A 15007-nucleotide genomic window follows, 5' to 3' on the forward strand; every position below is an offset into this window, starting at 1 on the left:
CGAGGCTGCAGACCTAATTGCCGGTTCTTTTTCCTTTCGTTTTCACTAAATACCTAATTGAGCTGCTGAAAGCTCCTCTCTGCAGGCTGGCAGCGCCGCTGGGCTGGCACAGCCACCTGCCCCGGCCCTGATCCCACGTTGGGGCTGCTCCTGTAGAATTCATGTCATATGTAAATAACAGCAAGTCTTAGGAACTGAGTCATGGTAAGGGTTATTATATGCGTGAAGGGACAGATTTCTTGCTGAGGATGGCATTTATTCCCTCCACCCTGCCTTGCACGGCTCATCTGGAGGGCTGGGGATCCTGTGCTGGAGGATGGATGTGCTGCTTGGGCTCCAGGCTTGTGGAAAAGGGTTGGGAGCATCTCCTGGCTAATGAGCGCATGGTCCTGGTCCTTTTCCATCGGCCTCACCGGGGCCTTGGGCTCCCCTGGTGGACATGGTGGTGGGAGGAGAATCGGCTTCAGTTTTGAGGAGCCAAATCCCTTCATGCTTGTGCTGGGGCAGGTGGGGAAACCGGGGAGATCCCTGCTGCGTGCCGGCAGCTTCTGCGGGAGAGTGTTTGTCTTGTTTGTCACCACCAGCATCCATCTGCTCCCCAAACCTTTCCTCGTGAACTCCCACAGCTTCCCACAGCATTTAATCACCCCTTCTCCACCTGTGCGGATTTGGGGCTCAGAAAGCTTCACGGCATGTTTGTGTCGATGTGTGTCACAGCCCAAGGGTTGTCCTGGTGCCAGGTCGAGCTCTGCGGTGTCCCCGCTCCCTGGGGACCACGGTCTGTGCCACAGGGGCTGCTCCCCAGCAGCTTTGGGGACAGCCACCCCCTTGGGGACCTTCAGGCACTGTGTGAGCAAGGCACAGTGTGCAAGATGGGGAGAAGCTGGGCTGTGACCCCAGGGCGGCGTGAGGACACTGGTGGCATCCCAGCAGTGACACGCCTGATGGTGGCAGCTCCCACCCCTGCACCCAGTGCCGCCCCTGCCCTGCTTGCAGGAATCTCGTCCGGCTGGTTTTGCTCTGGGCATGGCCAAATCCTGCACACGGTCAGCAATTAGCACTTGGAGCTAATTGCTGCACAGCAATAGTTCGTCCAGCGATTAGCGCTTGGGGAGCTGCTCACCCTGGTTTGGTTCCCACAATAAGCAGCTGCCAGTCCAGAAACCAGCTTGTTCCTGGGACAGGGGCGAAGGCTTCGCTCAGCGTTTTGGAAGAGCTGGGAAAGGAGCCTGGTGAAGTGAGGAGGTGGGCGGGAGCGGTTCCCAGCGGCTGCGACTCCCCTTTGGCTGTCAGCGTGCTGGCACGGCCGCCTGCGTCAGCCCCGCCGAGGGGGACGCGAACCCTTTGCCGGAGCGTGACATTCCGCAGGTTGGTGACTTCCTGCTGCGCTGAAGCGAGTTAATAGCAAACCTTTCGGGAACCTCCTCCTGCCCGTTTTTTGGCAAGAGCGAGGGTTGACTTCTCCGGGCAGCTGATGAAAGCGGCTTTCCTCGCCCTGCCCGTGCCGGCTTCCTGCTCTCGGGGTTGGCAATGTCACCACGGCAAACCGTCCCCTTGCGTCAGCGCTGCCGTGGTCCGGAGGTGGCAGGGAAATGCCCTCCCACTGTGACACAGCTTCTGCCACCACCAGCTTCGTGCAGGGCAGGGGCAGAGCTGTCCCCAGTGCGGCAGCACACGGAGGTGGTCGTGTGCGGGGTGGCCCCGTCCAGGCCTGGAGAGAAGATTTCTCCTGTCGGCTTCCCTGTTGGGTCCATCCTTCTTGCCATTGCCTTGCTGCAGCTCACCCTCTCCTCTTCCTCCTCGTTTGCCAGCTGAGGTTTGCCCACGCGTTCGCTCTGCAGATGGTTTTTCCTCGGGATGCTCGTGTCCCCGCGCTCTCCCGTGCGGCTCTGGGGACTCGCGTGGGAAGGGCACAGCGGCTGTCGCGGGTCCAGGGGTGCGAGTGTGTGGGTGCAGGGGGCACGGAAGGACCGTGGGGCAGGAGGGTCGGGGTGCCATGGGGCAGCCCCACTGCTCTCCCCAGAGCCATGTGCAGGCTCAGTCACCACCACATCAGTTCTCTGCAATATATCTGAGTGCCCGGGGCAGCCTGGGGAGCTGCGGGCAGAGGACTCAACGCTGCCCTCGCCTCCTCCAGCAACCCGAGCTGGCACAGCCCTTAACAGAGCCAGGAAAAACCCGCACCCCCTGGGAGATGCCGTGGCACCCGACCTGCACGGCACGAGGGTTTCCACAGCAAGTCCCTCCCGTGCACGCTTCCACACCCCGAAAGGTCTCTGCGGGGGTACGAGTGACTGTTTCCTTTGGGGTGTGTACATGAGTGTGTGTGTACGCAGGTGTGGTTTGTGTCCTGCTTGTATTTAGCACAGGTAAGGGAACAGGACTGGGCAGCTCTGGTTCCAGCCCTGGGTCTGTCTGCTCGGTGTTGGGCTCATGGCAGAACGCAGCAGAGCCCCCGGCTTTGTCTCCAGCCAGCTCCGAGCTTTCCTTCTGCATGTGAAGGCAGGATTGGGTTTGTGATATGCATTGATTTGCATTTATTTACATTGAATTTCATCTGTAGCTTTGTGTGTTCAGAGCGTCTTCCAGAAAGTTAGCTTGGCTCTGGAAGTGTCTCCCTGCCACCCTGCCATTGCTACAGGTGATCATCCTGCATGTCAGAAAGTGGCATATCTGTCTGATTTGTCTGTTATTAGTCAGTTCATGATATTACAGAGATTAATTTTACATTGTCCTTTTTTTCTTAAGGAAGAAGATGATGTGAATGGGCTGTAAGAACCAGACGGGATGGACGGAGAGCTGCCCTGCGCTGGCGTGGACGGAGAAGTGTCCTCTGCCACGGAGGATCGGGGAGGAGAGATGCCCTGTGCAGACAGCGATGCTGAAGGGGACGTGCCCTGTGCAGACAGCGATGCAGAAGGAGAGACGCCACGTGCTGAGACCAACATGAAGGAAGAGGCACCTTGTGCTGAGAGCAGCGTGGAAGGAGAGCTGCCCGGCACGGACAGCGATGGGGAAGGGGAGATGCCCTGTGCTGGGGGCGATGCAAAAGGAGAGGCATCTTGCTATGAGAGTGATGGAGAAGAAGTGCCAGAGACTGAAATCCCTGCTGCTCCAAAGAAAATGTCTTCTATTTCTTCTCCCTTGCGGGCAATCATCCGCCTGCGACGACGATACCGGGGCCAAAAGAAAAGCCGTCTGCATTTAGAGCTCCCTCGAGAAAAATCTCCAGAATTTAGCCATACAAGGCTGCTTCAAAGGCAGCCTTCCCTGAACCGAACTGGCCTGTATGGCTCTTCCATGTCCCTCTTCAATCGGACCAGCCTTGAAACGTCCCAGTACTTCACCTTTGACACATCTATGGAGCAGCACGCTATGAAAAAATGCAGGCGGAAAAAAAATCGAAGGAAATCTAGAATAGTCCTGTATCCAGACAAAACAAAAAGATACCTCCCGACAGAGGAGAAGAGCAAGGCCAAACGCTGCCTTCTCTTGCTCATCGTCATTATCTTCTTCCAGATTCTCAATGCGATAGAGAACCTGGATGACAACCTCCAAAAATACGACCTAGATGGTTTGGAGAAAACAATGCACCGGGAAGTATTTGGGCAGAAGCTTGCTGTGGAAAGTATGATGGAATTACTGAAAGACTATCTGGCTACCCACATACACAACAAGCCTCTAGTAATCTCTTTAAATGGCCCGACAGGAGTTGGGAAGAGTCATGTTGGCTGGCTGCTGGCCAAACATTTTCGTTCTGTCATGGACAATGATTTTGTGCTTCAGTACTTTGTTATGCACCACTGCCCCGACGGGGTTGCTCCTCTTACTTGTGAAATAGATTTGTCTGAGAAGATTTCTGACATGGTTACACGAGCTGAAGTGGAAGAGAAAATACCATTGTTTATTCTGGATGAGGTTGAACTCATGTCTCCAGTCCTGCTGGATACCCTCAGCCGCTTCTTTGAACCCAATCAAACCAATGAGTTCCTCAATGCCATTTACATTTTAATAAGCAACATAGGAGGCGGTGAAATAACCAAGTTTGTTATCCAGAATGCGTCCGCTGAGCTTCTGCATCAGCAAAGTGGAGTTGAGGAACTGCTGAGCATCGTCCAGCCCGTCCTGATCGATGTCCACCCTCTCTGGAAATCTGCAGACATCGTCCCATTTGTTCTTCTGGAGAAGAGCCATGTCATAAACTGCTTCCTGGAGGAGATGCGGAGGGAAGGGCTGTATCCCGACCAGAAGCATATTGAAAGTTTAGCGAGTCAGCTCAGTTACTACACTACAGGGGACAAGCAGTACTCCAGCATGGGCTGCAAGCAGGTGGTGGCCAAAGTCAACCTGCTGTAGTCATTTACTGAGGAGACTAAGTCCTGTTCTTGGGATTTGCACAATTCTGGGTTTATGGAGGAATATTGTGGCCAAGGTGTCCTTCCTGAGGCCTGCACCAACGCCGTCCTGGTCGAGGTAGTAGGATGGCAGCCCGAACTCCTCTGTAACACAGTCTCTGTTCTCCAGATGCCTCACTTGTTCCTAATGTTCTGTGAATAAAGCACAGGCAACAAAGCCCAAGCAACCTCCCATTAATTGTGAGATGTTTTGTTGCTCACACGCTCATTTGGGGTACTTGGTCATTAAGGAGTTGTGAGATGAGAGCAAACGCTGTGGGTCACACACAGGAGGAAGCGGTCACCGGGTTGCTGGCCCTGCAGCACATGGGGCTGGGTCTTGCTCCTTCTCCAGGCTCACGGTCTCCAGCTCTTTGCTCGTCCTGGTCCTGGCTGGGGATGTGCGGAGCAGAGGCCATGCTGGACACCTGGCCGAGCTGCAAGAATTTGTGGCTCCTTGCTCCCCAAACGCGTGGGCAGGCAGAGCTTGGCTTTCTCCAGCTCCTACATGACCGCGCGCTCCAGAGATCGCTTTTTGGACCCATTCCTGAGCTGTTGCTCCTCTGAGCTCATACCTGAGCTCACCTTTGGCACCTCCAGTGCGATTTGTGCCCTGTGCGTCTGTTTGGGCTCGCCCGAAGGCTGCTCGGCTGTGCCAGTCGCTGCAGAAATAACCGCCGGATTGGTTCAGGTCTGGAGGTGGCAAATCATCCTGCTTTTTGCTTCTGGGCACATCTCACCACACTCATTATCTAGAAAGCCCAAAATAGCAACTGACATATATATTAAGCAACACATACACTGGAAAAGACAGTTTGGGCTGTCTGGGCCGAGATCAGTGGGAATCCTGGGCTCGTTCCCAGCCCTGCGAGGCCAAGAGGTTCTTCGCCATTGGGACCCAGGGGAGAACGTGCTGCCTGGAAGCACCTCAGGAAAAGCACATGTCCGTGTTCTGAGCAGGCAAACTGGGCAGGTTTTTATGGCATTGCTTTTTCAGGTTTTGGTTTCATACCTAAATCCCCTTCTACAATTTGCTGTGAATTATCATATACTTAATCCTGTGGATGTTTGCACTGGTGGTTTGATTTGCCTCTTTCTAATTATTGGTCTCCAAAAACTTCTGTCACAACCTCCTGCTTCCAGAGCTATCGTCAGGAATAAATCCAAACTATCCTGAATAAAAGAATTCAAAGTACATTTCCTTTATTTGACTGAAATGTGTTTTTCCTCCCAAATTTCTCTTCTGGACTGATGTGGCTGCACTGTTGTGCCTGTGCTTCCCAGGGACTCGCACCGTGAGCAGCTTCGCTGTGTGTTTTTGCACCTCGATGCCATGTGTGTGTGCAGCTCCTCGGGGTACGCTCTTGCTAAGCCAGACCCAAAACCCACAGCGTGCCAGGAGCCACACGGGGGGACCAGGGACACATGTCCTTGTCTGAGATGATGCTGGGCTGGAAAGCCTGTACATAGTTTCTCCTCTTGAAGTTATCCAGCCCTTTTCTCCTGCAGAAGGGCCTGTGAGAGCAGCAGGAGGGGCTGTGTGCATGGGAAGGAATTGAGCCACCATCTAGGCACAAGTGTCCACAAAAAGTGATGTGTGTGAGCTAGCTTCCGTAGCTCAGTGAGACTTCACTACCAGGACAGTTAGTATGTTTTTATCCTGGATAAGACGCAGAAACAACTCAGGGATGAGGATTCCCCTCCTCTTCCAGCTGGGAGAGGGACAAAGGTTATTTCTGGTTTCTTCTACCAAGTTCTCTCATTTCTGGGAGCTCAAGAGAGGTGTCCCCCACACTGACCCCCCTGTGCCTTCATCCAGCTCCTGGGGATCCCCCAGGTGAACGGGGCTGCCTGAAGTGTGGGACCTGCCACATCCCTGTGCCATGCAGGTGGCTGTGGGTGGCACTGGGAAGGCTCCTTTGGTTGGCAAGAGCTCAGTTACAAATTCCTGTTGTGCTGGGGGCAGTGATTTACAGCCAGCAGCTCTGCCCTGCTGCAGGCAAAAGCACGGCCAGTTCAGTAATTAGAGCAGCACCGGGATAACCATTCTCCACCATGGGCTGGCGGGAGCTCATGGGGAGACCAGCAGGTCCTCTGCACCCCACAGCTGCATCCTGAATTCAGAAGCGTATTTGTGCCAAATTCTCTCTTTGCATTTATCCTGGGGAAAGTACAGGGTGATTCCAAACAGGTGAAGAATGAGGATGTGGGACCAGCTGCCGTTACTGTCCACGAGAGCACGGCAATGATAAAGGAGGGTAAAAGTAAATATGAAATAGTGTGTGTCTTGCACAGGATGGAACCTGGGACCGCACTGGCCTGGTCTGTGCCCAAGGCTTGCCCAGGCTCAGCTCAGACGGCCCCATGGCACGAGCTGTATTCCCCATCACATGTGGCATCATCAGGCCCTGACAGAGCAGCTGTTCCACCTCCAGGAATACAGAAAGTGCACCAATAATAAACCTTGAAGGCATTAATGAGTCCTTAATCTGCCTCACCTGACCAGCTCCCCACACCCAGGAACACTTCAGAAAACCTGCTTAAGCTCAGCTGGAGCCATTGGGTCCTGTGGGAGCTGTGTTGGAGAAGTGCTGGTGCCCAGCTCTGCTCCTTCTGATGGGTTCTGCTGATCCAAGACCTCAGCCTGTAGCCTGACACTTTGTCTTGCCTCATCACCATGGACCTGCCTGGCCATTGCTGGACCTGGCTCTGGTCTGTGCCTTGTCCTCCTGGCCTCAGACTGGACCCATCTCATCACTGTGGTGTTGCTGGATCTGGACTCTTGGGTTGCTCTGGACTCTTGGTTGGATGTTGCCACCAACTCAGATGTGCCCCAGTCTCCCAAGCAGGTATGGTGGGACGGACCCTGCTGGGCCTGGGGTCCCATGTGTTCCCTCTTCCCTGATGGTTGCACTTGAACCCCGCCTTGAACCAGCAGCAGTTTGGTCCAGGCTCCAAACCTTTTAGGAAACCCCCAGGAAAGCAGAACGAGACCCCGAACACCTAGAGCTTGTGGGTGCAGGGAGTCTCGTGCAGACCTTTCCCACGGTATGTGATCTGACTATGGGCAAACCATTTATTCCATAAATACAACAGCCTGGGTGAGCTACTGTGAGGTCTGTGCTAACCAAGCTGGCTGTATGGCAATGATGTTTTATAATGCTAATCACAGATCACTGGATGAGCCCAATTTAAATTTTATATTAATTATTTAGCTTAAGTTGGTGTGTTTCAAATAGAATGAATCACTTAGAATTATATGGTTGTGTGATTTTATTTTTTTTAAATATAGTTTGCTTTGTGTTACTTAGGAAGCTGAATTTGCTGGTCTGGTGTGTTGTAAAAGTCCAGCTCATATTTACCAAACTTGTATCTACTTAATGAAAACAAAGCAGCTGCAAACCATCAACACCACCTGCAAGATAAGGCCTGTTTTGCACTTCACTGAGGAAAACAGGATTAATTTGGGCAGAATTACACCTTCAAGGCTGGCGTGAAGCAGCTTCAGACTATGAACAGTGTCTGCAGCTGAACAAAACACGCGCCTGTCTGAGGGCAGTGAAAGGATCGGATGAGAGCAAGAAGAGCCCAGACTCAAATCTTGCTGTTGGACTGAATCGTGGTGTGAGGGGGTGGGTAAATAGTCTGTAAGATAATAATAATAGTCTATTATAGTAATAGTCTGTAAGTCGCCTGTAATTACCCAGGGACTTCTAAGCTTGGCTGGAACCTCTGCGAAGGCACCGGCTCGAGCTGACCCTGCCACTGTACTACATGAAATTATTTACGTCTATGAACTTCGATGCCTGAGAGTTTGATTTGAGAGACCTGGGAGAGCCCAGGGCCCTGGAAGGGAGGGAGGCAGACTGAGGTGCAGAATGATGAAACTCTGAAATCCCAGCCAAGTGATGTAAAGAATCGTGTGTGCGCATATAATCCTTTGACCTTAAACACATATAATCCCATACCTGTTTTCTCTTACCATCCGTGTCTTGGACATGAACTGTTGAGCAAGTCTGGGGTAAGTTTGGATCCAGCTGCTATCTGAGAAGGAGTTTAGAGAGCAAGGGGGTCTGTTCTGAACCTTGGGAGTCAATGGGGGGGCCTCCCTTTGCCCTTTCGCATCTCCTGTCCCCACAGCAGTCGCTCTGAAACAGCTCTTGCCTCATCTAGCCTGGCACATTTCCTCCATGCAGTGAGTACTAGAGCGAGCCTTGTCATCAAACTCTAAGTCACGCTTTTCTTCAAGTGATTTAAACACTGTGCCACGGCAAGCAGGACCCTCCATCACTCACCCACAATGCCAGGCAGGAGTGCTGTGGCCCAGGTTCCCAGGACCCTCCTGTGAGGGGACACGGCTGGGACCGGGGCTGTGGGAGGACAAACCTGCCCAAGTTTCTCCATGGACATGGCCCAGCTCCAGCCGGAGGAAGGTGGGTGCACGCACGCATTCTGTGCGAGCTCTGGCTAACTTCAGCTGCCTCCAGGAAAAGAGGTTTGTGTTTAAATGTTCCTAAAAAGGAGCTAATCCCAGCGGCCTCCATCCAGCAAATCGAAGCCTGAAGCTGCCTCCAGAGGCGGGTGCTGGCTGGCGTGGCCAGCCTGCCTGTGGGGCTCAGTCCCCCCCGGGATTTATTTCCACTGTGGGAAGATGCTCCAGTCTACGGTACTTGTCCGGAGCTGCTCTGTTACACACCACAGCATCCTGCCAGCCTTGCTGGGCTTGTCCACTCCCCAAGTGCTGCTGGGGCTGCCCCTGGTGCAGTGTGACAACGCAGCAGGACCTTGTCCTCGCTGGCTTATGGCTCTGGCCATGATGGCTCTGTCAAGACCCACAGGGGATGTGTGATGTTGGCCTGGGGCACCTGGACAGTGTTTGCAGACAGAGGTACTATGGGCAGGGGGTGCAAGGGCAGCACTAAGTACATCTCATTATAAATTAGTGCTATGCCCTTGCACATAGAGCAAGGAAGAGCTACTGATGGTCCCTAGAAGGTTAAGTTCTCTGCTACTTTCCTTCCATCTCCTGTAGTCTGCATCAGACGAGCTGCAACCAGGAAAGCAAATCTGAACATGGGTGATGGCAGGGGAAGATCTTGGGCTGCAGCAGGGGAGAACAGAGCAAGTTCAGCTTGGGTATGGTAGAGCTCTCCCAATAGCTGCGAGTGATGCAATTCTCCCAAGGGTGCAGAGGGAAATGCCTGCAATGGCTTTTGAGACCAGATGATGATGGGGTGAGTCGCTGAAAGGTGGAGGGAGGACAAGCACCACCTCTCCTTGGGAAGGAGGAAGAACTCACAGGCAAATATGTGAGCAAATACATTACCTGTGAGCATATAGAAATAACATGTAACATTTCCCAGGTTGTGACCATAGAGTCTAATTTCCTCCGCTGACAGGGTATGTAAAGAATAGCTGCTAATAGTTACTGGGATGAACTGGAAAGAGTTTTCCAGTGCTGGGGAAATTCAATATTCCCCAAACAGTGGAGAGGACAGAGGTGGGAGTTTGTCTGCCCATTGAATTTGGAGGGGATGGGGAGCTGAGAGGCATGCAAGCATTGCTGAAGTCAGGCTTGGGATGAAAAGCGTAAAGTGGAGGAAAGGTCTGAAAGAAGGTGCTGCAGAGGAGGGTGGGACTGAGAAAAGGCACGTTCCAGGATGGCGAGGGTGAAAGGCTGGAGGGAAAACAAGCCTGGGAGGAATTGCAGCGCTTGACATAGCGAATAATACCACAGGGTTGTAAGAAAGGCAAACATCCCATAAAATGTATAAATAGGTGTGTTGCATATGCAAGGGATGAAGTAATGCGGGGCCAGGCGCGGAGCCTCGCTGGAGCACCCGGCCCATATTTGGGCACCCTCCTGGGGATGGAGCCCGCGGGGCGGCAGCACCAGCCATCGCACCCGCAACAGCGTTTGTGCAGCCTGGGGAAAGTTTCATGTGAAGCACGATAAGAGGTTTCAAATACGCAAAACACCAGGATAAAGGAGAGAGTGGTGCTTGATCTGACCAGTCCTCCTCGGGCAGGGCGTGGAGCTGGCTCCAGAGAGTGAGATTTAGGTTAAACTTTAGGAAAAATTGCTGTAGGTGCAGCAGTGAAGCACCCAAATGGATTGATGTGAGTGGCTGTGGAATTGCTGCCACTGAACCTGGGGACAGAGGAGGATGAGGATGGTTTGGCCAGAGCTGCAGGACACAAGGTCTCACTTTCCCTGTCTTCTGTCACCCCTGGGTGACAAGGGTCAGCTCTTTCTCCTGCCCAACACACAGCTGGTCATGCTTGTAGTGCTTAGTCTTCCCGGAGATCACACCAAGTTTACATTCCTCCTCTGTAATGGATTTGTTTCAGTTACTAAAGTATGTGGGTTTAAGTGCAAAGCACCTGCATCTGAAAACAGCCAGCCTGGGGAAGTGTGGTGAGATCAGCAAGTGGTGAGATCAGCAATCCCAGATGGACTGATTTCTCAGGTGGAATGAGTTAAAAGGACAAGAGAATCAGCCAGCATTGAAACTAGAGTACGCAGAAGAGTTAATTGTATAACTAACTAATCTAGAACCCCATTTACTTCCCCTCGACACTTTTCCCTTATTGATTCAGTTTACTAATAGTTAATAGATATGATCTGAGGGTCTACATCTAGAGCTGTCTCGAAGGACTTGTGGCCGTCTCCAGGAAGCATCTGCAGAAGGGCCAGAACTCCCCAGCGTGGTTCAATGTGACAGTGACACATGCGGAGCTGGTCGGTGGTTCCGTGTGTCACCGTGCAGGAGTGGAGCTCTGCAGGGCAGGACTCGGCATTGGCTCCTGCTCCTCTGGCCGTGGGGATCCCTGCAAAGAGCCACTTATGTAGGACACACATAGTCCGGGATCTTCTGTGGATGCTGTTTGGAGTTGACTGACACTGCACATTGTGTGCTGTTTTATCAACTGATCCCTCGGGCTGGGATTCAGCTGCTCTAATTTCAGTTCCTCTGAGTAAGTCTGCCTGGGATTTCCTCATCCCTGCCTTCTGGGAAGAGCCTGCCCGGAAACCCAGGGCTGGGAAAAGCCATGTAAAACACCTTCCCCAAGCCACAGCTCATGCTGTGGGCTCCCTGGGCAGGTTGGACGCCTGGGGCCATGTGGTGCCCACGCAGCCCCCAGGTTATTCCAACCTGTCGCAGCTCTGTGCTCCCTGATGCAGCTTCAGCTGCCAGCGTGCTGCTTATGGAAACCACCACCACTGCATCCCACCCCAACCGCCCTGCTGTGCTGGCCAGCCGTCCTCACCTGGCACCTTCTGTCTCAGGACACAGTGAGCTCATCCTGGTCAAACTCGTGCTAAGCTGTGGGCCAAGCCCTGCTTAGTTTGCTCCTACAGCCCTTGAAGCAATCACTCTGCTGCCCTGAGTGACAGGACATCTTTGGGCACATCCTGCCCTGCATTTGGCTCTTATTGCTAATGGTGCCTCTCCCCGGTGGGGCTTTGCCCTGGAGATGTGCCTGGAGGGGCCACCGTGCTGTCCCCAGCTCCCAGTCCTGCTGCTCCCGCCTCAGCCACCCCACCACATCCCCACGGCTTTGTTTGCATTAACTTTTGGCATGAACCCCAGGTTCCCCAGAAGGGAATAAAGGATCCAGGCCTGAGGAGCCTGTTCTTCACCAGATCCCAGCACCTGACCCCCATGAGATCTATAGCAAGATCTATAGCAAGTGATATGTATAAGAAAAGGTAAAGCGTTAACTGTAGCCAAACCCTCTGTTTTCACCTGTACCTTTGCTTCTTTCCTGCTCCTATAATGTTCTGCACTACCCAAACACTCTCAAGCAAACCAGACCCATGTGGTATTTCAGCTGTTCTTCCAAGAAAAAAAAGGCTTTAAAATCCTGGAGAAAGACGTTCCCAGAACTTATGGTTTCTTCTGAAGCTCTCTGAACCACCCGACAGAAAAGCTGTGTGCAGGTACGACAGAAGCTGCAGGCAGGACTGCCTGAAATTGGGGAATCTGGTTCTGTCCTCTCACCCACCCTCCCCAGCTGCCGCGTTTTCACAACACGATGCTCTGTTTCTCGGTAGCTTTTCCAGGATTGCAACCAAAGAGATGTGCACCCCTGTTAGCTGGCATGCCTTGGCATTCCCATCGCGTGCCGTTTCTGTGATATATCACAGCAAACTACCCAGTTCTTCCTGAGATGACTTCATGGGATCAAGGTTTCTGAGTCACGGGCTCGCTTTGCTTTCGACAAGGTCCTGCCGTCTCTCTGGGTGCTGCAGGGGCCTTGGAAAATCAGTTCTGAGCTTTTGCTTTGAGCACAAGCTGGTCTTTTGCTTCAAGGTTGTTCTTCCTCCCTCCAACGTGAAAAAGGGCTTGTGTGCCTTGGGTTTGCTCCAAATATTTCAGATGATGTAATGAGCCGTTCTGCCCCTCCCTGCAGACTTCTTCAGCACAAACAGCACTGTGATTCTGGGACGGCTTGAGGTCAGAACATGATACTGAACGTTGCAGAGCGCATTGGCCTGACACGACCCAGTGTCCTCAGCTCCATCAGTGCTACGGCATCTTCAGCTGCAAAAGCCTCTCCATGCTGGTCCTGTTGCCTCCATGACCCATGCCAAGGCCTTCCATGTTGCACCCTTGGGCCAAAGATCCAGCACCTCCACCTCTGAATGCTGGTCCTGATGCAACCAAGGCTCAGTTTTTGGCTTTGGTGATCCATTGGTGAAATGCACGGAAGCCTTTGGGTTAGAGGGGGCTGATGAAATTCAGTTCTTTGGATCTGGCTCAACAGAAATTGTTTTTCTTCTGCACCTGGTGGGCAGAAGATCTGCTTCTTGCAGTGCTGATTCATCTTAGTTCTCACTTGAGGAGAATCCAGTGACCTGCTTGGACAAGCTCACCTGGGAGTTATAAATACATCCCTGTGTAATACTCACATGACAATAAGCTAATGAGTAATGATGATTGCCAATAAGAGCAGATTTGTCCCTACAGGTAGAGCCCCCTTGTTTTGAGGTTGAGTTACTACTTGCCTCCTCGCAGGTGGGTGCTGGACAATGCCAGTGAGGTGGATTATGTGCATCGTGTGGAACTTCACTCAGAAACCTCTACGTGACTAACACAAGGTGATGGCGCTGGTGGCAGAACTGGAGCCAACAGGCTGTCTAGCCAACAGGAGCTGGCCCTTAACTGCACTGAGGTCAACACAGCTCGTATGATGGGACAAACTAATTGATCTTCCTCCTTGGATATGATCCTGGTGGAAATAAAGGGAGTAGTTGAACATAACACTGAATGTTTGATTTTTTGGCCTTTAACATCCACTGTTCACTCAATATCTGGGTGTATTCGGTGTCCAGTATGGGCAGCTGCTTGTGGCATTTTCTCCCTGAACTGAGCTGAAACAGCCTGAAACCCATGGCTGGGGAGCAGAGGATTCATTACTAATCCCCAGTCTGACTCACCCATGTGTTGGGACCAGGGTGGCTCCGAGGGCTCTGACACCCCAGGGCAAAGCAGCAGCAACCCATGTGAATTATGTTCTTATCGCGTGCTTCTTATAAACCACTTCTGTGATTTAGGTGCTACCTGACAGTATTGCATCAGTCGTGGGAGCTGGATGCCTGGCATGGGATGCATTTAGAGCACTGTCGCTGAGCACAGCTTTAGCCACCAGAGCTCAGGGACAAGCCGTGCTAACCCTCTGACCAACCTCTGTGAGAGATGGTGACCGAAGAGGCTGCTCAAGCCCATTCCTACATCTGAGGAGCTGCCTTGCAATGAGCTGCCAGTGATTCTGGAAACAGCAATTCATCTCCCAGCCCTCTGAGCTTTGATTTGTAGAGTGGAAAAAGATGACCAAAGACCACTAAAGTATCTTGAGATGAGCTGCTGGCTCTGGTGCTTGGTTTAAATGGGGATTGGGGATGATCACAAAAGCCAAAGGCAACGTCGCCATGTGGAAGTCATGACCCGTCACCTTGGAGGTGCTGGGTAGTACATACCTAGAAATGGGACTCCGTGTATTGTAGCTGCCGTGTTAGTAACTACAGTCTGGTTTTGCCCAAGAGGTGGTTTCCAGTGGAATAAGCCTGATGACTGAGAGTTTTCACATCGTGACAGCAAGTGACATGCTGATGATTTACAATACTGAAAGCACAGAAGTTTGATGCCTGGTGACTTAAAGCCAACATCATTTTGCTCTTCCAAGAAGCAGCAAGCAAGCAATGTTAGGGAGTCCAAAAGACAAGGGGAGATATCAAAGAACAGTTTTAAAATTTGAATTTTTGCCTGTTGTGGCTTTGTGGTGGCTAAGGGCTGCCTGAGAAGACTTAAGAGATATCAGGCTATATTTGTTTTTATGTTAGCCATCCAGAGCTGGTTTCCCAAGGCCTTTTTACAGAAGCCCATATTTTATTCCCACCCGTTAGAAGCAGGTGTAAGGTGCCCAACACTGACAAAAACCCATCAGTTTGCAGCTAAATCTTCTAAGTTCATGACAAAGATCCTCGAGAGCTGGAGACGTCTCCAGCAGGTTTGTGGGCACTCAGCCCTTTCAGGCTCTGTTTAGTCATCATAAGGCACAAAGAACCTGAACGTGAGTGTTGTTTTCTTTTTCCTTTTCTGGGCATA

The 15007-nt window shown here is 52.2% G+C and overlaps 1 protein-coding gene across 1 annotated transcript; it reads left to right on the top strand.

The window, feature by feature from the left end:
* Positions 1 to 2787: 2787 nt before the first annotated feature.
* Positions 2788 to 4356, top strand: TOR4A (torsin family 4 member A; the record flags this gene model as incomplete). The annotated part of the gene is made up of 1 exon (XM_080356037.1): positions 2788 to 4356. The coding sequence occupies one exon, from the start codon at positions 2788 to 2790 to the stop codon at positions 4354 to 4356; it is 1569 nt and encodes a 522-aa protein (XP_080212163.1).
* Positions 4357 to 15007: the final 10651 nt, after the last annotated feature.

The sequence above is a fragment of the Nesoenas mayeri genome, assembly GCF_963082525.1.
Source record: "Nesoenas mayeri genome assembly, chromosome: 18".
In the NCBI taxonomy this organism is placed as follows: domain Eukaryota; kingdom Metazoa; phylum Chordata; class Aves; order Columbiformes; family Columbidae; genus Nesoenas; species Nesoenas mayeri.